Below are 24,132 nucleotides of genomic sequence, written 5' to 3'. Positions count from 1 at the left end.
TGTGTGTGTGTGTGTGTGTGTGTGTGTATACGTGCGATTGTGTGTGTGTGTGTGTGTGTGTGTGTGTGACCCAAGGACCCAAGAACCAAAAAGAGAGAGAGAGAGAGAGAGAGAGAGAGAGAGAGAGAGAGAGAGAGAGAGAGAGAGAGAGAGAGAGAGAGAGAGAGAGAGAGAGAGAGAGGGAGTGTAGCGGCAACAGGGGAGAAAGTTAGAAAGGGAAAGAGAGAGATAGGGAGCAAAGGGACATTCCTGTGGTCAGTGCATGGTGAGGGCCTGGTGGTGGAGGAGAGGGTCTGGTGGTGGAGGAGAGGGCCTGGTGGTGGAGGAGTGGGTCTGGTGGTGGAGGAGAGGGTCTGGTGGTGGAGGAGTGGGCCTGGTGGTGGAGGAGAGGGTCTGGTGGTGGAGGGGCGGGTCTGGTGGTGGAGGAGAGGGTCTGGTGGTGGAGGAGTGGGTCTGGTGGTGGAGGAGAGGGTCTGGTGGTGGAGGAGTGGGTCTGGTGGTGGAGGAGAGGGTCTGGTGGTGGAGGGGCGGGTCTGGTGGTGGAGGAGAGGGTCTGGTGGTGGAGGAGAGGGTCTGGTGGTGGAGGAGAGGGTCTGGTGGTGGATGAGTGGGCCTGGTGGTGGAGGAGAGGGTCTGGTGGTGGAGGAGTTCCGTTTTGTATTTTGTTTGAGATAAACGGTCAGTGTCATCAGTGGTAGACAGTTCCTGTGGTTAGTTGCAGTGTTGTTTTTGGCAGCAATTTGTTATTCTATTTAAATTTTTATTTATTTTATTTTATTTAGTTAGTCATATTCTTTTGAATAGTTTCCATTTAGTCACATTTTAGTCACGTGGAATGTCTTAGTTTCAGTCGACTAAATATCATAAAAATTGCAGTTGATTTAGTTGACTAAAATGTATTTTGGCGGGCCTTGATTCCATCGCAATGACTGATTACGATGGAATTGCAGCGCGACGCGTTGTGAGCTTGTAGATCTGGTATTTTCAGCATGCAACCAAGAGTAAAATGATTCAAGGGCATCACACACCGTCTGCGAACGCCGTGCGTCAAACAGCCGCCTCGTTATTTTCAATGAACCTATCGCACACCGGCGGCGTCCGACGCCTGACACTCGCCTGACACTCCGATACGCCACCGTTCTATTTTCCAGGCGTTGCCGCGTCGCTGCACACCCGGTGTGTGTTGGGCTTTATACTGGATCTCTTGTCCACTAGTCCCTTCCTAACATTTTAGTCTAGTTTTTATTTGTAAAGAAATTGTCAGTATATTTAGTCATCGTAGCTTAGTTTTCGTCAGTAAAAAAAGGTAGTCGACGACATTTTTCGCCTTAGTTTTAGTTTGGGGGGGGGGGGGGGGGGGGGTTTCTAAAATGAACCAGGCTCCAGTCAACAGAGGACCCACTAACAGAAGCCATTACTAGCCCATTTAGACCTGACGTCAAAATGGGCTGACAGTTTTCTGAAATAACTATGTTTCTGTATCAGTGCCAGTGGTGCTCAATATTTCATGTCAAGGACCCCCAAAAATTATATGTAATTGGCCACCGACCACCCATCTGAAAATATGTTGTTCCAGGAACCCCCCCCCCACAGAAGCAAAGATTTGAGTTAAAAACGTTCACTCTGAAAGAATAGATATTCCAAGCTATGAGCTATGAGCTTGTAGATCTGCAATTTTTCAATAGCTCCAAGTATAACAAAACACCAACAAAGTGGGTTCCGGCCCAGAATGGGCTATAGAGCTCATTTGTTCACCGCTCACTCGCAATAAAAGGCCGTATCTCTCTCTGGAATAATAATAGTGAGGTTCACGCTTCAGCGGACGCGGACAAACAGCAGTGTTGACAGAAATCATTAAGACGGCCCCCACGCCAGCAATCAAGAATGCATATCGCTGCAGCCGCCCGGAGGAAAAACCTTGCATGTCCAAATTAAAACTGTTACTTTTCACAATTCAAAAGCTAAAAAAATATTATGTCGCAATGCAATGCAATGCATTTTAAGCTGGTAGATCGGCTATTCTTTTTTGCTGCTTATGATGTGTGACGATGTAGTAATGATGAAGGATCACATTCATTTATGCAAAAAAAAAAGTAAAAAAACATACAAAGTTAACCCATTCTGGGCGGGAACCCTTTTGGTGTTTGAATCATCATGCTATGCTTTAGCTATTGAAACATAGCAGATCTACAAGCTCATAGCGCGGCACTCACTGCCGCGCTATGAGCTTGTGGGTCTGCTATTTTTGAAAAATCGTGAAAACGTGCAATTTTTTTTCACAGTGTACATTTTTAACTCATATCTTTGCTTCTGGGGAGTCCCTGAAACAACATCTTTTCAGATGGGGGGGGGGGGGGGGGGGGGTCCGCGGCCAAATACATGTAGTTTTAGGGGTCCTTGACATGAAATAGTTTGAGAAGAACGACATATAGGTTTTTCATAAAACTGTCAGGATTTAGAAGACATTTTTGTAGAATATTTTTCTCAGGTCTAAAATGGGTTTTAACCCATTCTGACCGGGCACCCATTTTGGTGTTAGCATCATGTTATGCTTTACCTATTGAAAAATAGCAGATCTACAAGCTCATATCGCGCCACCGAGTGTCGCGATACGAGCTTGTAGGTCTGCTATTTTTAGAAAAATCGAAGAGCGACTGACATTTTTTAGAATCTGATCTCAGTTCAGAATGGGGTTAATCAGACCAGTGTGTGTCCCAGTGGAAACCTCGTTATGAATCTGATCTCAGGTCAGAATGGGTTTTAAAATATGGAGATAGGAGGTTTCTCCCCGACAGCGATGGTGTTAATGTTGTGATGTTTGCCGCTGCAGGCTGCGTGCATGGATGGGGGAGAGGGATGGGGATGGGGGGCGTTATACCTTGTCTTGTACACCTTCTGTTTGAAAGCAAACCTCACATTACAAAACAACTATAGTCTGTTTGTGTTTCACAGACAACAATGCACACCTATTGTGCCCTGCATGCAGTCCCACACACACACACACACACACACACACACAACACACACACACACACACACACACACACACACACACACACACACACACACACACACACACACACACACACACACACACACACACACACACACACACACTGACTTGTATGCTTTGAGGCTTTTTGCATCAGACAATGTTAGTGAGTGGAGTGGAATCAATACAGCATTATAACCCATTCAGAACGGGAACCCCGTCTGGTGTTTGTAAACATTATGTTATGCTTTAGCTATTGGAAAATAGCAGATCTACAAGCTCGTGCTACGAGCTATACGAGCTTGTGGATCTGCTATTTTTTTTTTTAAATCGTGAAAATGTTGCGCAAATCTTTGAATACATTTTTCTTTCAGAGTGAATGTTTTTAACTCAAATCTTTGCTTCTGGGAGGTCGGGGGGGGGGGGGGGGGGGGGGGGGGGGGGGGGGGGTGGTGGTGGTGGTCCCTGGAACTGCATATTAGCTTGCAACATCCTCACAGTCCACAAGTGGGCCCTGGCCCTCAGGTTGAGCCAGGTGACTGAGCCACTCAGACTCGTTAGCCACATTTTTCACGATTTTTCTAAAAAATAGCAGACTACAAGTTCATAGCGCGCCCACCGAGTGGTGCGCTATGAACTTGTAGGTCTGCTATTTTTCAATAGCTAAAGCTGATACAGCGACCAAAATACAGCGACGATTCTACAAATGTCTTCGAAATCCCAACAGTTTTCTCGAAAAACCCTCATGTTTCGTGTTGTCGTTCTCCTAAACCTTTTCATGTCGAGGACCCACGACCCCCCCCCCCCCCATCTGAAAATATGTAGTTCCACCAGAAGCAAAGATTTGAGTTAAAAACGTTCGCTCTGAAAGAATATATATATTCAAAGATTCGCACCACATTTTCAAAAATAGCAGATCTACATGCTCATAGAGCTCAGCACTCGGTGCCGCTCTATGAGCTTGTAGATCTGCTATTTTTTCAATAGCTAAAGTTACAACATAATGCTTAAAACACCAAAAGGGGTTCCCGCCCATGAGTCCCAGAATGGGTTAATGTTTACCTGCCTATCCTAGTTTCTTTGGGCACTACATTGTTCACTCTGCACTCTCATTATTATGTGTTCAATTTTGCCGTGTTTATTGACTGGAGAGTTATTATTTTTTTAATTGAAAAATGTATTAACAGTTTGCAGAATTACAGTACATTTTAAGCACAAACTCAATACAATTCATGCTTACTCTGCTTATTCCTTAGCTTTGGTCTTCTAATCTAAATAGTACCTATACATTCAAAGTTGTCTTGCAATAACAAAAAGGGACATGTTTCGAAGCATGGCCGGTCCACTGAACCACACTGAACCAGCCCGTGAAAGCCTATACCTCTATCAAGATTAAATCCACCCAATGATCACTTTCCCTCGCTAGCTGTCCTGTTTAAGACACAGACACCCGGGCGGGGTTTTATAGCCAGGAAGCTCATGTTTAACCCATTCTGAACGGGAACCCAGCATCATGTTATGCTTTAGCTATTGAAAAATAGCAGATCTACAAGCTCGTAGCGCGCCACCGAGTGGCGCGCTACGAGCTTGTAGGTCTGCTATTTTTTGAAAAATCGAAGAGCGACTGACATAGAAGACATTTTTAGAATCTGATCTCAGGTCAGAATGGAAAACTGTCAAGGATGTATAAGACATTTTTAGAATCTGATCTCAGTCAGAATGGAAAACTGTCAGGATGTATAAGACATTTTTAGAGTGTGATCTCAGGTCAGAATGGAAAACTGTCAGGATGTACAGTATAAGACATTTTTAGAATCTGATCTCAGGTCAGAATGGTAAACTGTCAGGATGTACAGTATAAGACATTTTTAGAATCTGATCTCAGGTCAGAATGGAAAACTGTCAGGATGTACAGTATAAGACATTTTAGAATCTGATCTCGGGTCAGAATGGAAAACTGTCAGGATGTACAGTATAAGACATTTTTAGAGTCTGATCTCAGGTCAGAATGGGTTAAATGAAGAAGCCTCTCGGAGCTCAATGAACAGAGGGCCTCTTTCACAATGAACCGACAACTATTCCCCAGTAACGTCTGATGTCATCGGCCTGCCCGGCGCATTCTACAGGAACTGACTCACTCTCCCGCTAACCCCCAGACAGATACCAGGAGGACGGGCAGATAACAGCAGAGACTACCCCTCAGAGAGAGAGAGACTACCCCTCACTAACCCCCAGACAGATACCAGGAGGACGGGCAGATAACAGCAGAGACTACCCCTCAGAGAGAGAGAGACTACCCCTCACTAACCCCCAGACAGATACCAGGAGGACGGGCAGATAACAGCAGAGACTACCCTCAGAGAGAGAGAGACTACCCCTCACTAACCCCCAGACAGATACCAGGAGGACGGGCAGATAACAGCAGAGACTACCCCTCAGAGAGAGAGAGACTACCCCTCACTAACCCCCAGACAGATACCAGGAGGACGGGCAGATAACAGCAGAGACTACCCCTCAGAGAGAGAGAGACTACCCCTCACTAACCCCCAGACAGATACCAGGAGGACGGGCAGATAACAGCAGAGACTACCCCTCAGAGAGAGAGAGACTACCCCTCACTAACCCCCAGACAGATACCAGGAGGACGGGCAGATAACAGCAGAGACTACCCCTCAGAGAGAGAGAGACTACCCCTCACTAACCCCCAGACAGATACCAGGAGGACGGGCAGATAACAGCAGAGCTATACAACCACATGACCCCCCATGGAGGCTTCCTGCTCGGCCCCCATGCCTGAAGAATGAAGCCAAGGTGTGACAGTACCTCCCCCTTATGTTTCTGTATCAGTGGTGCTCAATATTTCATGTCAAGGACGCCAAAAATTATATATAATATGCCTCCCACCCCCCCCCCACCCACCCCCCACCCCCCATCTGAAAATATGTTGTTCCAGGGACCCCCCCCCCCCCCCCCCGAAGCAAAGATTTGAGTTAAAAACGTTCGCTCTGAAAGAATATATATTCAAAGATTATATAGCCACATTTTCACGATTTTTCAAAAAAATAGCAGACCTACAAGTTCATAGCGCGCCACTCGGTGGCGCGCTATGAGCTTGTAGATCTGCTATTTTTCAATAGCTAAAGCATAACATAATGCTTTGAAAACACCAAAAGGGGTTCCCGCCCCCAAAATGGGTTAAATGTGTATCTCCCTTTCCTCTTTTTTTTTAATTATGAGAGCAAAACTATGACTGGGTTGTTGTGCCTGATTTATAGTTGGTTGTGTGCCAAAAACAGCACATCTACAGACTCTATACACTTGTCACAACAACAGCGCGACACGTGAGCTTGTAGATCGGCTTATCGTTTTCAGGTGTGCCAACAAACAACACCTGCACGCAGCTAAGTATAAGTGACCCATGAGCTCTACTGTGAAAAGTGTCCTTTGAGAGGCAAATGTAACCGTCGATTTGAACACAAGCTGCCACAGCATGCACTGCCTGCAAGGGGAATCTGATGCCTTTAACTGAAAATAGACCACATGCAGCTCAGCTACCCCTCTGAGAGAGAGACTATACCCCTCAGAGAGAGAGACTACCCCTCTGAGAGAGAGACTATACCCCTCAGAGAGAGAGAGAGACTACCCCTCTGAGAGAGAGACTATACCCCTCAGAGAGAGAGAGAGACTACCCCTCAGAGAGAGAGAGCGACCTCGACGCGCAGTACCAATGTGAAGAAGAAGAAACTCAAATGGCGTGAATGAATTAATGGTCCAAATTCTGCCCCAAATTCTGTGCTGATCCCATGTTCATCCCCATAAGACTTTTGTGTGTGTGTGTGTGTGTGTGTGTGTGTGTGTGTGTGTGTGTGTGTGTGTGTGTGTGTGTGTGTGTGTGTGTGTGTGTGTGTGTGTGTGTGTGTGTGTGTGTGTGTGTGTGTGTGTGTGTGTGTGTGTGTGCGTGCGTGCGTCTTTGAGTGTACATGGGGAAATGGGCTGGAAGCTATTGGAAGCCCACAGCTGGCCAGAGAGGAGCCTGGGGATGGTGGGGTGGGTGTTGTTGCGGGCTGTGTGAGGGGGGGGAGGGGGTGGTGGGTGTTGTTGCGGGCGGTGTGAGGGGGGGAGGGGGGTGTGTGTGGTGGGTGTTGTTGCGGGCGGTGTGAGGAGGGGGGGGGGGGGGGGGGGGGGGGGGACCACTCCCGTCTGAGGGCTCCAGTAAAAAAGAAGGAACGTCACTGCATGGGCCCATCCTCACAGAGAAGGAGGGAGGAGGGACTTCCTAAGAAGTGACTGCTGGATTGATTGATTGATTGATTGAAATATTTATTAACAGTTTGTAGAATTTACAGTACATTTTAAGCACAAACTCAATACAAAGACTGTCAACTGTGAGTGGACGACCCAATTAAGCATTACACTTGTTTACAACAGGGTCCACATTGTTCAATTCATCAAAACATTTAAAGACATACAAACATTTAGAGACATACAAATAGACATTTCTATGTAGCTAAATTCATCATATGGGAAGCAAAAAAGGGAAAAGATACAATATACAGTGAGGGAAAATGGGGTGGGGGGGTGGGGGGGGATTCAGATTTTACAGAGGCCAGTTTCGAATTGCAGCCATCCGTAGGTGCCCTTTGAGAGCGGTTTTGAAGGAGTCAAGGGATTCACATGTCTTAATGACTGTTGGTAGGGCGTTCCACATTTTGGTGGCATAGGAGCGAAAAGAATTTAGTCCCTTGTTTGTGCCGAATCTGGGTTGTACATGGTTTGTTGCACTCCCTCTGGTGTTGTGGGTGTGGACTTCGTTTACATTAAGGAAGTATTTAGACAGGTACATGGGTATCTTGGTGGTGTATCGAATCTTGTGGACCAGACCCATTGCAAGATGCTGTACTCTGTCGTCGACCCTAAGCCATCCCAGCCAGTCAAAGTGGGCAGGGGTGAGGTGGGTTCGGGGGGTGAGGCCAAGTAGGAGCCTGACCAGTTTGTTTTGGGAGGTCTGGAGCCTTGTTTTAAGGGCCTTTGAGGTGCTGTGGTACCAAGAGGTGGATGCATAGTCAAAGAAACCTTGTACGAGGGCTCCTGTTAAGGTCTTCAAGGTGTTTTTGCTGACCAGTGAGGAGATCCTGTAAAGGAATCTTGTTCTTTGATTGACTTTTTTGATTACGTTGGTGGCCATCTTATCACCGGAAAGATTGGCCTCCAGGATGGAACCTAGGTAGGTAATTTGATCTTTTCGTGTGATAATATTGTCACCCACTCTAACCAAGAAGCCATCTGCCTTGCTGAGATTACTATTTGATCCGAAGAGGATGGATTCAGTTTTTCCCAGGTGTAAGGATAGTTTGTTATCAGCGAGCCAGGTGCAGATTCTACCGAGTTCAGAGCTGAGGGTCTTTTCAACCTGCAGTTTGTTCCTGTCCGAGACCAGCAGTGCTGAGTCATCTGCGAACAGGAACAAGCTGCAGTCACAAGCTGAAGTCATGTCGTTAACATATATTAGGAACAGTAAAGGCCCTAGTATGCTTCCTTGTGGGACGCCACAGCTCACTGGGAGGGGAGGGGACAGTGTTCCGTTCACCTCCACCATCTGTTCTCTCCCCTCCAGGTAGGATTGCATCCAGCTCACTGATGTGCTATCAAAACCAATAGCTTTAAGCTTGTTAACCAGTATGGAGTGGTTCACGGTGTCAAAAGCCTTTTGGAGGTCCAGCATGACCATGCCGCAGTATTTTCCAGCGTCCACCTCGTGTTTGATGTGGTCGCTCAAATAGAGGAGGCATGTGTCAGTGGAGTGGGATGTTCTGAAACCAGATTGGAACTCGTACAGCAATTTCTTTGTGGCAAGATACTTTTCAACCTGTTCATAGACTATTTTTTCCATCACTTTCGAGATGGAGCTTAGAATAGAAATAGGGCGGTAGTTGCCGGGTTCTAATTTACTCCCTTTTTTGTACAAGGGGGTTACTTTGGCCAGTTTAAAATCTTGGGGGACCTGTCCCTGTTTGATGGAGAGGTTAACTATGTGGGTGATGACTGGAGCTATGGAAAAGGCTGAGTCTCTGAGAAATTTGGAGGGGATATTGTCATGGCCAGTGGCCTTGTGGGGTTGGAGGGCACTCAGTTTTTTAAGTACCTCCTCGGTTGTTACCATTGCCATTTTGAAATCATCTTTACAAACACCAAGGTTTTTGTAGAAGGCTTTGATGTGCTCTACACCAAAACGCCCAGATGACTTGAGTCATCCTGCCAACACAGACAGTTGTGAAAGGAGACAGAAGGATGTGTGTGTGTGTGTGTGTGTGTGTGTGTGTGTGTGTGCGTGCGTGCAAACAGCTGCCATGGAAAAGGGGCTGAACACACACACACACACACACACACAGCTTTCATCATGCCAACAACAATAACTTATATAACCAACCAAATTGAGCGTCACAATAACACTAAGTCTTATGATAATATGATTTTGAACGGCGTGTGAAAGGTCGCCACGCGTCCACGACATTCTGACATCCAGTGCCACTGTCATCAATCAATCAATCAATCAATCAATCAATCAATCAATCAATATTAGGAGGACGGCAAACAATGGCATATAAACAATGACGTATAAAGTTTATAAACCCTGGCGTATGAGTATAGGGTGATGGTCGAACCTTGAGACATACCGTCTCCAAGTTGTGACAGAAGAGGGAACTGAAACACACAGAACAAGCGAGGAGCGCTCCACTTCACATTAAGAGCCCCCTTAACATACTATAATTTATACGGAAATAAACTACACTATGCTAATATATTATTATAATATGTTTATGCTATTATTACTCTCAAACAGGGGTTCGTGAACCCCTAGGGGTACTTGCCAGTACTGCAGGGGCTTCACAAAATTAGGGGGAAAATAGGATTGCGTTCCATTTTCCTGCACACAAATTCATTCATTCATTAGAATGAGTCTAAAAGTGACTAAGACTAAATATACTGACAATTTCGTTGACAAATAAAAACTAGACTAAAATGTTAGGAAGGGACTAGTGGACAAGAGATCCACTATAAGTCATTTTACTCTTGGTTGCATGCTGAAAATAGCTGATCTACAAGCTCACTTGTAGAGCTTGTAGATCAGCTATTTTCAGCAAGTGTAAAAACACTCATTACGACGGCATCAAGGCCCACCAAAACACATTTTAGTCGACTAAATCACCTGTAGATTTAGTCGACTAAAATCTTATGACATTTAGTCGACTAAAACTAGACTAACACTAAGACATTTCCAGGTGACTAAAATGTGACTAAAACTAAATGAAGTTTCAGTCCAAGACTATGACTAAAACAGAAATTTGCTGCCAAAAACAACACTGATCCTGGACAAACCATTAGACAACAGACAATAATTCCTCCATGTGTCCCGAGGACATACTGGTCAAACCATTAGACAACAGACAATAATTCCTCCATGTGTCCCGGGGACATCCTGACCAAACCATTAGACAACAGACAATAATTCCTTCATGTGTCCCGGGGACATACTGGTCAAACCATTAGACAACAGACAATAATTCCTCCATGTGTCCCGGGGACATACTGGACAAACAGACAGGATAAGCACACCTCTTAAAAAAGGCGGCTGGAGGCGTTTTGGACAAACTGAACAAACGGCAATACATCTCTCCTTTTCTGAAAAAGCTATGTTTCTATGTCATGTCGTTCAAATTTTTCAAAAATAGCAGACCTACAAGCTCGTATCGCGCCACTCGGTGGCGCGCTATGAGCTTGTAGATCTGCTATTTTTCAATAGCTAAAGCATAACGTAATGCTAACACCAAAACAGGTTCCCGCCCAAAATGGGCGTTAAGCATTATGTTATACTTTAGCTATTGAAAAATAGCAGATCTACAAGTTCGTAGCGCGGCACTTAGCTTGTAGGTCTGGTCTTTTTTTTCGTGAAAATGTAGTGCAAATCTTTGAATATATACATGTATATTCTTTCAGAGCCAACGTTTTTTAACTCAAATCTTTGAATATATACATGTATATTCTTTCAGAGAGAACGTTTTTAACTCAAATCTTTGAATATATACATGTATATTCTTTCAGAGTGAACGTTTTTAACTCAAATCTTTGAATATATACATGTATATTCTTTCAGAGCCAACGTTTTTAACTCAAATCTTTGAATATATACATGTATATTCTTTCAGAGCGAACGTTTTTAACTCAAATCTTTGCTTCTGGAACAACATATTTTCAGATGGGGGTCGGCGGGGCCAATTACATAATATATTTTGGGAGTCCTTGGCATGGTAAAATGTTTGGTCTACTAACGACTGACATTAGAAACATTGAGGTTTTTCAGAAAACCGTCACGGTTTAGAAGGCATGTGTAGAATGGAGATCAGGTCTAAAATGGGTTCTAAGCCAACTCACATGAATGCTGCAGCGCCACATTATGATCCAACCTGTTTGCTGAGCAGCGGAAACACATGAGGGTTCGCTCACTCTGTAGGACGTAGGCGGTGAAATGCTACAGTTGAGACAGTTCATCCGTGTTTATTTAACCATTTTGGGGCGGGAACCCCTTTTTGGTGTTAGCATTATGCTATATGCTTTAGCTATTGAAAAATAGCAGATCTACAAGCTCATAGCGCGCCACCGAGTGGCGCGCTACGAACTTGTAGGTCTGCTATTTTTGAAAAATCGAAGAACGACTGACATAGAAACATAGCTTTTTCAGAAAACTGTCATTTTCAAACAGACATTTTTTTTTATCTGATCTCAGGACAAAATGGGTTAAAACGTAGTGCTGTGCATCCTAAAAGATTAGAGCACAGATTAATTATGTTATAGGTATTATGATACAGTGGCCTTGTGGTTAGAGAGCGTCCGCCCTGAAACTGGGAGGTCGCGGGTTCGATCCCCGCCCGGGTCAAAACCAAAGACTGTAAATGCCTCCCTGCTTGGCACTCCCTGCTTGGCATCAAAGGGTTGGATTGGGGGGGTCAAATCTACTAATCAAATGATTCCCGAGCCCAGCTCACCGCTCCTTGGCTGCGGCTCAGCGCCTTAAGAGATGGGTCAAATGCGGAGAACAAATTTCACTGCGGTAACGTGTGTGACAAGTGTGAGACTTTGACTTTAAAACCTATGTTGTTTTGCTTTCATGAAATATCCGAGACCATTTAAGAGTTAATGGAAGATGCTTCCGGACTATGCATGCATGCATAGACAGTCTGACCACTTCAAAATACTCTGTATTCTTAATAAAAAACAATAACCATTGTGTGTCATGCTTACATGCTTCTTCTGACGTCTATATAATCATAATGACTGAAATCAGTCATGGTCGACAGAGAACTGTGATCCGCGCTACCTTATCACAGCAAACGTCTAATTGTCAAACAGGTCAGGACTGGAGCACTTGTCTCTCTCTCTGTGTGTGTGTGTGTGTGTGTGTGTGTGTGTGTGTGTGTGTGTGTGTGTGTGTGTGTGTGTGTGTGTGTGTGTGTGTGTGTGTGTGTGTGTGTGTGTGTAACCTTTGTTACATTGCCTTATTAAAACATCCTGAAACAGCTGTCAGGACTCAGGAGGAGTGATTACAGAAGTGAACATGAACAAACTAGAGTCCATTCTGACAAGGAACCGCCACGCCCCCAAACAGCATGTAATCATACCGTTCATTTCCTGTCGGCTACAGATTGCCTCACAACTGGGCTGGCAATGTGCATGAGCTCTCTCTCTCTCTCTGTGTGTGTGTGTATGTGTGTGTGTGTGTGTGTGTGTGTGTGTGTGTGTGGGTGCGTGTGTGCGTGCGTGCGTCTGTGTGTGTTCAGCGTGCGTGTGTCATTCGACTCCATGAAAGATAAGGGCACTAATGAGAATGGTCTTGCTAATACTGGAAGTAAAGAGGCCTATTTATCAAATACTGTGACAGTCACCTGCCGTCGCAGAAAGCACTGAGTGAGTGACTGAGTGAGTGAATGAGTAAATGCTGCATTTATATAGCGCCTTTACCCAAGGCGCTTTACATAGATTGTGCATTATACATTCACCCATTCACACACACATTCATTCATACACCGATGGCAGCGGAAACCATGCAAGGCACCGCCACCAAACAGCACATCAGGAGCAATTAGGGGTTCAGTGTCTCTTGCTCAAGGACACTTCGACACTAACTCTGGGGGGGAGCCCACAGGGTTCGAACTGGCAACCTTGCGGTTACCATCCAGCCACTCTACCCCTGAGCCACCACGGCCGCTGAGTGAGTGAGTGAGTGAGTGCGTGAGTGAGTGAGTGAGTGAGTGAGTGAGTGAGTGATTGAGTGAGTGAGTGAGTGAGTGAGTGAGTGAGTGAGTGAGTGAGTGAGTGAGTGAGTGAGTGAGTGTGCGAGTGAGTGATTGAGTGAGTGAGTGAGTGAGTGAGTGAGTGAGTGAGTGAGTGAGTGAGTGAGTGAGTGAGTGCGTGCGTGCGTTAGGGCATTTTATTCTAGTCATTTTTACTAGTCGACTAGTTGTTTAACTACCTATTATGTAAAACAATATATATTTCTTTCTTTCTTTTTTTCGGAATTAAATATTTGTACATTTAAAAACTGTGTACCGGTACCTGACCTCTTATCAACTAGTCAACTAGTACCAACAAGGTCGACTAGTGGATTCACTAGTCGACTAGTAAACTACTCGACTAGTGGATTTACTGCCCTAGCGTGCGTGCGTGCGTGCGTGTGTGCGCGCCCTGTCATTCCACGCCTCTCCTCCTCCTCACCTGCATCTCGGCGCGCTGCGTGTCCACGTCGCAGACGGCGTGCCTCTGCCCGGCGCAGCGGGAGATGCAGCAGAACTGGCAGACGGCGGCGTGCTCCTCGTGGCAGTGCAGCAGGCGGTACTCGTCGTGGCGAGGGCAGGTCCACGCCCGCAGCTCCTCCACGTCCACCAGCAGGTGGCCCGGGGCCGGGCTGGGCTGCTGCAGGTGCGTCTGGATGTGGGACTGACAGCAGGGCTCCTTGCAGCGCAGACACACCTGGGGGTGGCACAGGGAAAACCCATAGAGAATATATATCTATAGAGAAGACACCCGAGTTCTCCTCCCATCCACTTGCATTGAGTTGCTCAAAAGCGCATGAGGCGGATTCACTCCTCCTTCCTGGTAGGAACAGAGTGCATTCTGGGACGGATTGCAATGGTGAGTGGCCCCAAACACATGAACGCGCTGCCGTTGAACGCGCACGAGTGTGCGTCCGTCGTGAACGTGTACAATGATAGTCAACGGACAGCGCGTTCATGTGTTTGGGGCCAGGCTGCAATACCTTCATTCGGCCACTATGTCCATTTCGCCTCAAGATTTCCTCTGGGTGCCTTCTCTATAAATAATATATACTCTAAGGGAAAACCCCTTTTGGTGTTAAGTGTTATGTTTATGCTTTGTTTAGCTATTGAAAAATAGCAGATCTACAAGCTCGTAGCGCGCAACCGAGTGGCGCGCTACGAGCTTGTAGGTCTGCTATTTTTTGAAAAATCGAAGAACGACTTGACATAGAAACACGGCTTTTTCAGAAAACTGTCAGGATGTTAGAAGACATTTTTAGAATCTGAATCTCAGGTCAGAATGGGTTATTATATAGGGGGGATGGGATGGATGGTGGGGACGATATGAAAATGACATCATGTCACCGTCCGTGGATCAAATGATTAACTGGTCAAATTAGCATCGCGGGGGGGGGGGGGGGGGGGGGGGTAGGGGGGGGAGACCCTACGCCAGTGCATGTCACGATGATTGTGGCAAACATCATTTGCGATTAGAAACCCATTTCAACCCGACAACGATGTTTCTATGTCAGTCGTTCTCAAACATTTTACCCCCAAAATTAGATGTACTTGTTGGCCGCCGACCCCCCCCATCAGATTCAAGTTAAAAGAAAAAATAATAATATATATTCAAAGATTTTGGGACACATTTTCACGATTCTTCTTGCTTGTAGATCTGCTATTTTTTTCAATAGGTAAAGTATAACATTATGCTTATAAAGAAACACCAGAAAGGGGGTTCACCCCGTCCTGAACGGGGATAATAACGATTATGGTCCCATCCCTCCACACACACACACACACACACACACACACACACACACACACACACACACACACACACACACACACAGACACAGACACAGACACAGACACACACACACACACACACACACACACACAGACACAGACACTAGAGACTGACACGGGAGTGGATTTCCACTCCTGTCCTGTCCCACTCCCACAGAAAAAATCCTGTCCTGTCCCAATCCTGTAGAATGACTCCTACTCCCATCCCGCTCCTGTTTTTTCTTTTTTTTTTTTTTTTATACCGCATTGTGCTAACGCAAGTCAAAAGAGCGCTGTCTCACTGAAAGATGACTACAAATATGGGTGCTTCTGTTCTTTTGGTTGGCGCCACGACCAGCTGAAAATGATCATTATGATTCTAGATAGATGTCATTCCCGCTCCTGCACGCTCCCGTTGACTTTCATTCCCGTCCCGTCCCGATCACGGGATTAATAAAAATGTTAATCCCATCCCACGGGATTCCCGCGGGACCCACGGGAATCCTGACAAAATGTCACTCTCTAACACACACACACACACACAGACACACAAACAGACACACACAACACACGTACGTACCTTCTGCACGGGCAGCGGCGGGCCGCGGCGACACAGCACGCAGTGCAGCGCGGCCACGGGCTTCTCCGTGTTCAGCGAGTTGTAGCGCTCCACGATGTTGGCCAGCTTGATGTTCCTCTCCAGGAGGGAGGGCTTCTGGCCGTACTCGTGGTTGCACTCGGGGCAGCGCACGCCGCCCGACGCCGCCTCCTTGGCCCAGGCCTCGGAGATGCAGCTCTGGCAGAAGTTGTGCTTGCACGGCAACTGGACGGGCTCGTCGAAGACGTTCAGGCAGATGGGACAGAGTAGCTCCTCCTCGAAGCAGCTCTTCCAGCTCTCCTCCATGTCGATGTCGTCGAGTCCGGTTCCGGTTCCACCCACGCTGATGTCCTGTTGGTGTCAGAAGAGTGTCAAAATTACATAAACCCTCAATACTTAAAGATGGAGTGCCACCAATTTTGTATTTTTCCAGTTTTTCATCATGTGTCTATGAGGTGACAGTACTTCATTAGACACCCTGGAGTCGTTTTTATGTGCAATGGTGTGTTAACTTTGTATTTAGGGTTTCTTCCTGGTGGCTGAACCCTTGACAGTCAAACGGGCCAATGAAATAAACAGTAATATATATTGACATCACACTATCAGCCCCTCCCCTAACTAACCTCTCCCCCTTTATCATACAACTACAGCTGTGGGTGCGGCTTCAGTTCAGGTGGATCACCGTGCACCCATCACCACCCACCAGGCAAACCACTCCAGGCATACTTAAAAATCGTGGCACTCCATCTTTAATAATAAACGTGACTGTGGTCTCTGTATCTGGCCTTGCTCTTCTTTCCCTCTAGACTCTAGACTCGAGTGTCTCTACACCAAACCTACACCAAAAATAGCCGATCTACAAGCTCCCAACACGAGGCCGGTGTGAGCTTTGTGTAGCAGAGTGGCTCAGAGCCTCTGCCTGATGGCCTCAAAAGTCTAATATCTCCTCCCCGTTTCCCAGTCCAGAGGGATATCCCTTTGTGGTTAAGATGATGGACTTTCACGTTGGGAGGTCCCGAGTTCGAATCCCGGGCGTTACATTGGTGCCGTGACCCGGATGGGGTAGCAGATCTACAAGCTCATAGCACGCCACCGAGTGTCGCACTACGAGCTTGTAGGTCTGCTATTTTTTGAAAAATCGAAGAACGACTGACATAGAAACATAGCTTTTTCAGAAAACTGTCAGGATGTAGAAGACATTTTTAGAATCTGATCTCAGGTCAGAATGGGTTAAGAAAGATGTCGGACTTTCACGTGGGAGGCCTGAGTTCGTCAATCATGGGCGTTACACTTGTAGATCTGTGATTTCTGGCTAAATGTTCCTGTTCTCCTCAGAATAGAGGTGCTAGGATTCAAGTGGTTATTATAAATCCTGCAGTTAATATTATGCACAAAACATAGAAGGAAGAACTTCCAGTGCTATGCTAATTTATCCTAACAATGTACATTAAATTATTAATATGTAAAAAAAAAAAAAGTATTACTTCTGAACCTAGCTACCTCAATATGTAAATGTTTTGAAGTTGTGTGTCTGTAAATTATGTCTCTTATGCCTTATGTGAAGATTTGATTTGTGTATATATATATATATGTCTTAAATTGTTTTATGTTGTGTGATCTCGTCAGCATTGCAAATGAGAGGGAACCTCAATGCTCTTTTCGAGAATACATAAAAGGTTTCAATCAATCAATCAATTACAAATTTGAAAACAAAGTTCTTAATCTTGACTCTACATGGCATATCTGCTGGCCCAGGTGGCAGGTGACTGACAATGTCATGTTGCTGCTTGAAAAGGCATTCATTATCATTATTATATATAAATTAGCCTCCACATTAACCCAGAGTATAGAATACAGAGTTATACAGACCATTCTTATATCCAAACATATTATGAATAATGTGGGCTACACGCACACTCAGCCACAATAAAAAAAAATGTGCCGTTTAAAAGCAAGTGACAACTTGCTCCAAGATATCGCTGGCAAAGTAGAGGTTGTTTCGCCCCAATAAATTAAATCTATCTAAACAAATCATCTCATCTCTCTCAGTCCCGGACCTGTCCTGTTACTGTACACTCATTTCTCTAAAACGAAACCTCCCGACGGTCTCTCTCTGAAAGCTGAATGATAGCCTACTATTACATTTTACAGTCTAAATCAGCCATCTTCTATCTATTAAATATTTAAAAAGGCACCGTTACCTACCCCACTATTTATTCTGCATATCGTCCGCAAGCCGTCCGTCCGTCCTTTGCTTAATTTGCACCTAATGATGCAAAATAAAAAATAAAAAGAATCCCCGTAACGTAGTGTGTGTGTGTGTGTGTGGGGAACGGACTGGAGAGAGAGAGAGAGAGAGAGAAAGCGTTCACATGAGATCCGCTCCGGGTTATAATCGCGTTCACACTGACTGTCCGCTCCTCCTCCTCCGTCAGTGTATCTGTGTATTATTATTATTATTATTATTATTGTGATATCAAAGTAGCATTCCTTTGATGTTCGCCGTCTCGTTTTGCGGCCAAGCCGGGGACTCTTCCTTAAACTGTAATAATCCAAAGGTTAAACAGGCAACGGAATGGAATTCAACTCCCCGTGCCGTGCCTCTCTCTCTCTCTCTCTCTCTCTGTCTGTCACACCGACCGATAACGTGACCCGTCAGAGAACCGATACATAAACGGGGGAGGAGGAGGAGTCCCAGCGAGGAGGGCAGTGGCGTGCACAGATAGACACTAGGGGGTGCTGGAGCACCCCCTGCCCTTTTGGCAATGTGCTCTAAAAATAGATAAAAATAAAAAAAAAATCTTTTTTTTCTTAATTTGTAGTGTGTGGCCCATGCGGTGACATTGATCAAATCTTGATAAAAAACGCTTATATTATTTAGGCCCCCACAATCTAAAGCTATGTTTCTATGTCAGTGGTTCTTCGATTTAAAAATAAATAAATAGCAGACCTACAAGCTCGTAGCGCGCCACTCGGTGGCGCGCTATGAGCTTGTAGATCTGCTATTTTTCAATAGTTAAAGCTCCAAAATGGGTTCCCGCCCCAAAATGCGCTGCACAAGGTGCCCTTTTTTTTACCTTGAGCACCTGCCCCTCTAAATGTCTGTGCACGCCACTGGTTGGCTGGGCCGAGCGACACCGCTCTAAGACGACTATACATACATAGAGCCATCTATTAGAAGAGATGCGACATTGAGGGGGCAGAATTTAAACCGAGGGCTGTTCATGCAGCCTGAAAAGTGGGACAAGCTGGAGTTGGAAAATTGAAATGCAGTTTTCAAACGAGGGCGGACGCAAATATAAGAGCAATTTTAGGCAGTGCCAACCATGCCAACTGTTTTAACCCATTCTGACCTGAGATCAGATTCATACGAGGTTTCCACTGGACACACACTGGTCTGATTAACCCATTCTGACCCGAGATCAGATTCTAAAAAATGTCAGTCGTTCTTCGATTTTTCAAAAATAGCAGACCTACAAGCTCGTAGGATCATTTTATTACAGCTGGGCTGTTGCCCGAGTCCAATGCATCTCTCCCTATACGTCAGGTTCAGGGTCCAGGACTTGTCCCCCATTCTCAATAGAAGTCTGTGTAGGAGAGCCGCCATTGGTCTGTCCCACAGTCTATGGTCTGGCCCCATGAAAAGTGAACGCCGTTTGCGTAACTCTTTCTTACTCTATGGCTCTGGACGGACTATATAGGGAGAGGAGAGGAGAGGGGGCAGAGCAAACTCTACCGGAGAGACTGTTCAATGACCACAGAGTGACTGACACCACATGAGAGGATGACCATGACCAGAGCAGCACCTCTCCTTTATTAGCTCTGTGGGTCCATAGCCCTAATGCTTCCAAGGCAGAATTATAGAAGCATTAGGGCTATGGACCAGAAGGGCAGAATCATAGAATTCCTGTTCTGTTCTTTGGCTATATAGAAGTGTCTATTTGTACCGTCTCTGAATGTTTTTGATGAATTGAACAAGGTGGACCCTCTTGTAAACAAGTGTAATATGCTTTATTGGGTCGTCCACTGTCACAGTTAACAAGTCTTTGTATTGTATATCACAGCTAGAAGGTCCTGGGCTCGATCCCCGCTCGGGACGCTGTGGGTGTGGGTGCTGGCGGCGTGTTTCCTCCTCCGCATTATCAGTTTGCCTGTTCTACCCGTGTCCCCTCCTAGGGTAGGTACCCTCACATGTTCTCCCCGTGTCCCCTAAGGTAGGTACCCTCACATGTTCTCCCCGTGTCCCCTAGGGTAGGTACCCTCACATGTTCTCCCCGTGTCCCCTAGGGTAGGTACCCTCACATGTTCTCCCCGTGTCCCCTAGGGTAGGTACCCTCACATGTTCTCCCCGTGTCCCCTAGGGTAGGTACCCTCACATGTTCTCCCCGTGTCCCCTAGGGTAGGTACCCTCACATGTTCTCCCCGTGTCCCCTCCTAGGGTAGGTACCCTCACAAAAAACATGCAGTAATCCTGGTCACTAAACTGCCTCCCCCTGGTCAGCCGGGGCGCCTGATGGAGGGGAAAGGAACTGGTTGGAATAACGTGTTCCTTCCGCGCGCTACGTCCGATCAGGGAAACTCCCCCCTGTCAGGTGTAAAGGAGCAACTTGGACACTCAGGCATGAAGGAAGCATGAGTTCAAGTCCGTTGCTCTCCCCATGTTGGTGGAGGGTGTGCAGACTGCAGAGCCCAGGATCACATTAGATAATTGACACCGGGGTGAAAAATGGGTTACAAAATCCTGGGATAAAAGTTAAAAATAACCACAAAATGAATCCATCTCTGGAGCGTGGTTGTGTAAATATCGTACTCTTTTAATGCACTTGGGATTACAGAGCAACGGGCAGGTATGTGAAATCATATTACAAAACATTTCAAACTGAATCCCCCCCCCCCCCCCCAAAAAGGTTTTTACATTACGACTCTGAAAAACGAAACAAAATGCCAACACGTGTGGTTTGAGAGAGCGATGAAAAAGAGTTCCCCTCTTATTCTGTTTCATAAGCACGGAATGATATATTTAGACACCAGTAGCTACAGGCAGTGGATGCAGTCTATATAATTACAAACATGGTCCTATTCAATTCAAGGCACTGAGGATATTCTTTTTTTTTTTTTTTTTTTACTTCAACACGCTTCATTAGAGTACTATTGGCAGAGAAATACAGTACAGACAAATGCGTTCTTATTTATAGAAATAGAAACCATTGCAAGGTACACACACACACACACACACACACACACACACACACACACACACACACACACACACAGTCACACAGTCACACAGTCACACACACACTAATCAAGCAGTGTTGGAGTATGTGGTATTGACTATCGCCACGGTACTATAGATTCATTAATACTTAGTCGTGCGACAGCGACGCACACCGAAAATAACAGATTTAATCAAATAGTTCAGATTATTTTTGGGCAAGCAACACTTGCGAGTATAAAGTGGGCTTAACCCATTCAGGCCTGATGTCGAAATTTAAAAAAAAAAAAGTTTTCTAAATCATGACAAGTTTCTGAAAGATTTGAGGCACATTTTAACGATTTTTCAAAATAGCAGACCTACAAGTTCATATGAGCTTGTAGATCTGCTATTTTTCAATAGCTAAATTATAACATAATGTGTGTAACCACCAAAAGGGGTTCCCGCTCGAAATGGGTTAACCACTTCCGGCCTAAAAAATTATCAAACGTAGATAAAAATAGCAGATCTACAAGCTCAGAAACACGTTGCGAAGGTGACGCATTGTTGTAAGCTTGTTGATCGGCTACTTTTGTCAAAATAAAAATATATATAGATTGAACATCTTCACCTACATGCCCAAAACAGGGACACCATTGATTAAGGCCAACAGCCTCCTCCAGTTATCTGGCACGTAATCAGTCATTTCATGACGGCCTTAAAACAGAAGTCATGAAAATGACAAACTTAACACAATAAAAAAAAGACAATACATGATGACATGTAGTTTGTATCTGGCTGCACCAGAGGATAAAATGCGATTGTAATATCGGACATTGTGTGAGAAAATAACTCCGATTAATGTGGCTTGAATGGTTAGAGCAGACAGAAGTGGGTCACAAATTCAAAGTTCAGGAGCTAACTTGAGACATGTAATTACAGGCAAAATAATTAAAACACACATCTATCTATCTATCTATATATAATAAACATAACATGGCTTGGTGAGAGCTTGTAGACTTTTTCTGCCTAGAATTACATGGCCAAAATAGTCTATTTCCAATGCTGTCAAAGAGGTCGATGCCAATTGACCATATGCACATGTAGCATTACGCAGAAGCGGGGATTGAACCCGGGCCTCCCACTCGACAGACCAACGCGCAACCTACCGTGCCCCCCCCCCCCCCAGTCTTTGAAACGCGCCCTCGTACTTCACACCGCCACACACAACATCCCTCACGCGAGGATATCACGCTCCACGTCCTGCCGACTACGCCAGATTGTAACATTACGGGGAAGCAGGGATTGAACCCGGGCCTTCCACCCGCCAGACCTACGAGCAACCTACCGCACCAACAGGGCTGAGCCCGATTGGCAGGGCTGTTGCAGAGACCTGTCGTTGATCCAGGCAACAACGCCTGCGTTCCTCGCTTCCCGTTTGAAAGGCCCTTAAGACTTCCGATTGGCTGTAAGGGCTGTCAATGGGAAATTTAAGCTAGTTACCATCTTGCTGGAAAGATGACCGCAGTGTGCATATGGTCAATGGGAAGACATGCCCCCTGTTGGTCCCAACCACTGTCTGCTTCATGACCTGTGCATGCTATTGCACAGACCTTCTGTGGCCTACCCACTCTGTCTGCCATTTTATCAACTCCTTCCACCCCGGACAAAAGTACTTAGCCAGGTTGAAAGTGGATAAACGTCACGAATGTGGCACCGACGAGACCCCAGCGTTTCCACTGCATACTGCCAACCAGTACAGACAGTACAGACCCCAGCGTTTCCACTGCATACTGACAACCAGACGTAACTTTGGTATGACCACAAATCATAAGGAGAAATGAAAAAAAAATGTCCAGCATTTGAAGACAAAATACAATGAAAAGAAAAAGACAAAAGAAAAACATTTGAAAAGACCACTGGTAAACAAAACAGTCAGTAACACATGATATCGCTGGATTCCATGCAGCTGCTTGAACAGAACTGGAACCTCATTTTGTCTTTCTTACGAATCTCCAACCTCCAAACGTTAACGTCGTTACAGTGTACAGTGTCGCTCCCTCTCTTGCAAACGGCACGTTAGCCATGATGACGACGACTCCACCAGATGAAACCATCTGGACGGGCAGGTTGGAGGCATACACACATGTCCCAATGCGTCCTCCATACACACATGTCCCAATGCGTCCTCCATACACACATGTCCCAATGCGTCCTCCATACACACATGTCCCAATGCGTCCTCCATACACACATGTCCCAATGCGTCCTCCACCCCTCGGAAAACCAGCGCGACATGAGAAAGAAACCAACCAATAACAGTCAGGGCCAGGCCGCGAAGGCCTTCAAGTCGTCAAATGATCAATGATCTATATTGGATTAGGGCTGGGGTGTGATATACAATATTTTGGACCAAATACCTCGATGTCGATATTGTGACGATAATAATATACATGTTGTTGTCCTCATGTTACACAATATTATGATATTAATATGAAATTCCCAGACAATATCTAGTGACATATCGCCACATCAAAAATAATGTCGATCTATTTCCCAGTCTCTACAGTCTTCAAATGAAGGCTCTACGATGGCATCGTTGAGAAAACGATGTTAGTCCAACACGACACTGTTGCATCCGACGACGGGTGAGAGAGTCTCTGGCTGTCGGCTCAAGGTTCATGGATGAAGGCTGACCACAGCAAACAGGCAACTGGAAGTCCTATGTGTCCTTCCAAGTCTAGTGTGTGTGCGTGTGTGTGTGTGTGTGTGTGTGTGCATGCACAGGTGCATATCTTTGGCCCAACGTCTTAACAGTCCGACATCCAAACCCTAACTGCACGCCGGAGCCACGTTTGAGTCTTAACACTCCTTTAGCGCCATCTAGTGTTAGCATGCGCACACCTAGGGAATGCCGCCCGTCTGCTCTAGCTCTACGGAGCTCGTTTCCCTTCCGGGTTATTCAGGAAGGTGGGGGCCTCAGTGAGGAGCACATCACCCACTCGCATTAGCTCATAGCCCTTAGCTAGCAATACAATCAGTTACGTTTACTCAGCGATGCGATGTACAAACTCACAAATTATTTACGATCGTCGGAGTCGCGGCGGCCCACCCATGGACAGCTCTCGAACCTTTGGAGATACGGCGCTCAACGGAGCTGGAGTTAAAAGTCCCATAGCCGTCGGGGACGGACGGGGGCTCTCCTCCATACTAGCCGGGGGCAATGCTAAAAAGGTAAACAAATGGTCGGCGC

General features: G+C 45.8%; 2 protein-coding genes across 3 annotated transcripts in view; one reads left to right on the top strand and one right to left on the bottom strand.

The window, feature by feature from the left end:
• The window catches only part of LOC310865844 (complement C1q-like protein 2), a gene marked incomplete at its 5' end in the record, with an annotated part of 275,737 nt that overhangs the window by 126,333 nt on the left and 125,272 nt on the right, over window positions 1-24,132 (top strand). The gene's annotated exons all lie outside the window — the stretch shown is intronic.
• LOC310866255 (suppressor of fused homolog) overlaps window positions 15,809-24,132 on the bottom strand; it is a 36,516-nt gene continuing 28,192 nt past the window's right edge. For both annotated transcript variants that reach the window (XM_083775779.1, XM_083775780.1), the window contains exon 13: window positions 15,809-16,036. In XM_083775779.1, the coding sequence (XP_083631905.1) occupies window positions 15,934-16,036 (103 nt within the window). In that variant the 3' untranslated portion in view covers window positions 15,809-15,933. The remainder of the gene's footprint in view (window positions 16,037-24,132) is intronic.

This window comes from Protomyctophum parallelum, assembly GCF_964188405.1.
Source record: "Protomyctophum parallelum genome assembly, chromosome: 10".
Lineage (NCBI taxonomy): Eukaryota > Metazoa > Chordata > Actinopteri > Myctophiformes > Myctophidae > Protomyctophum > Protomyctophum parallelum.
The sequence above is the reverse complement of the archived record's forward strand: the minus strand, read 5'-3'. Positions and strand labels throughout refer to the sequence as shown.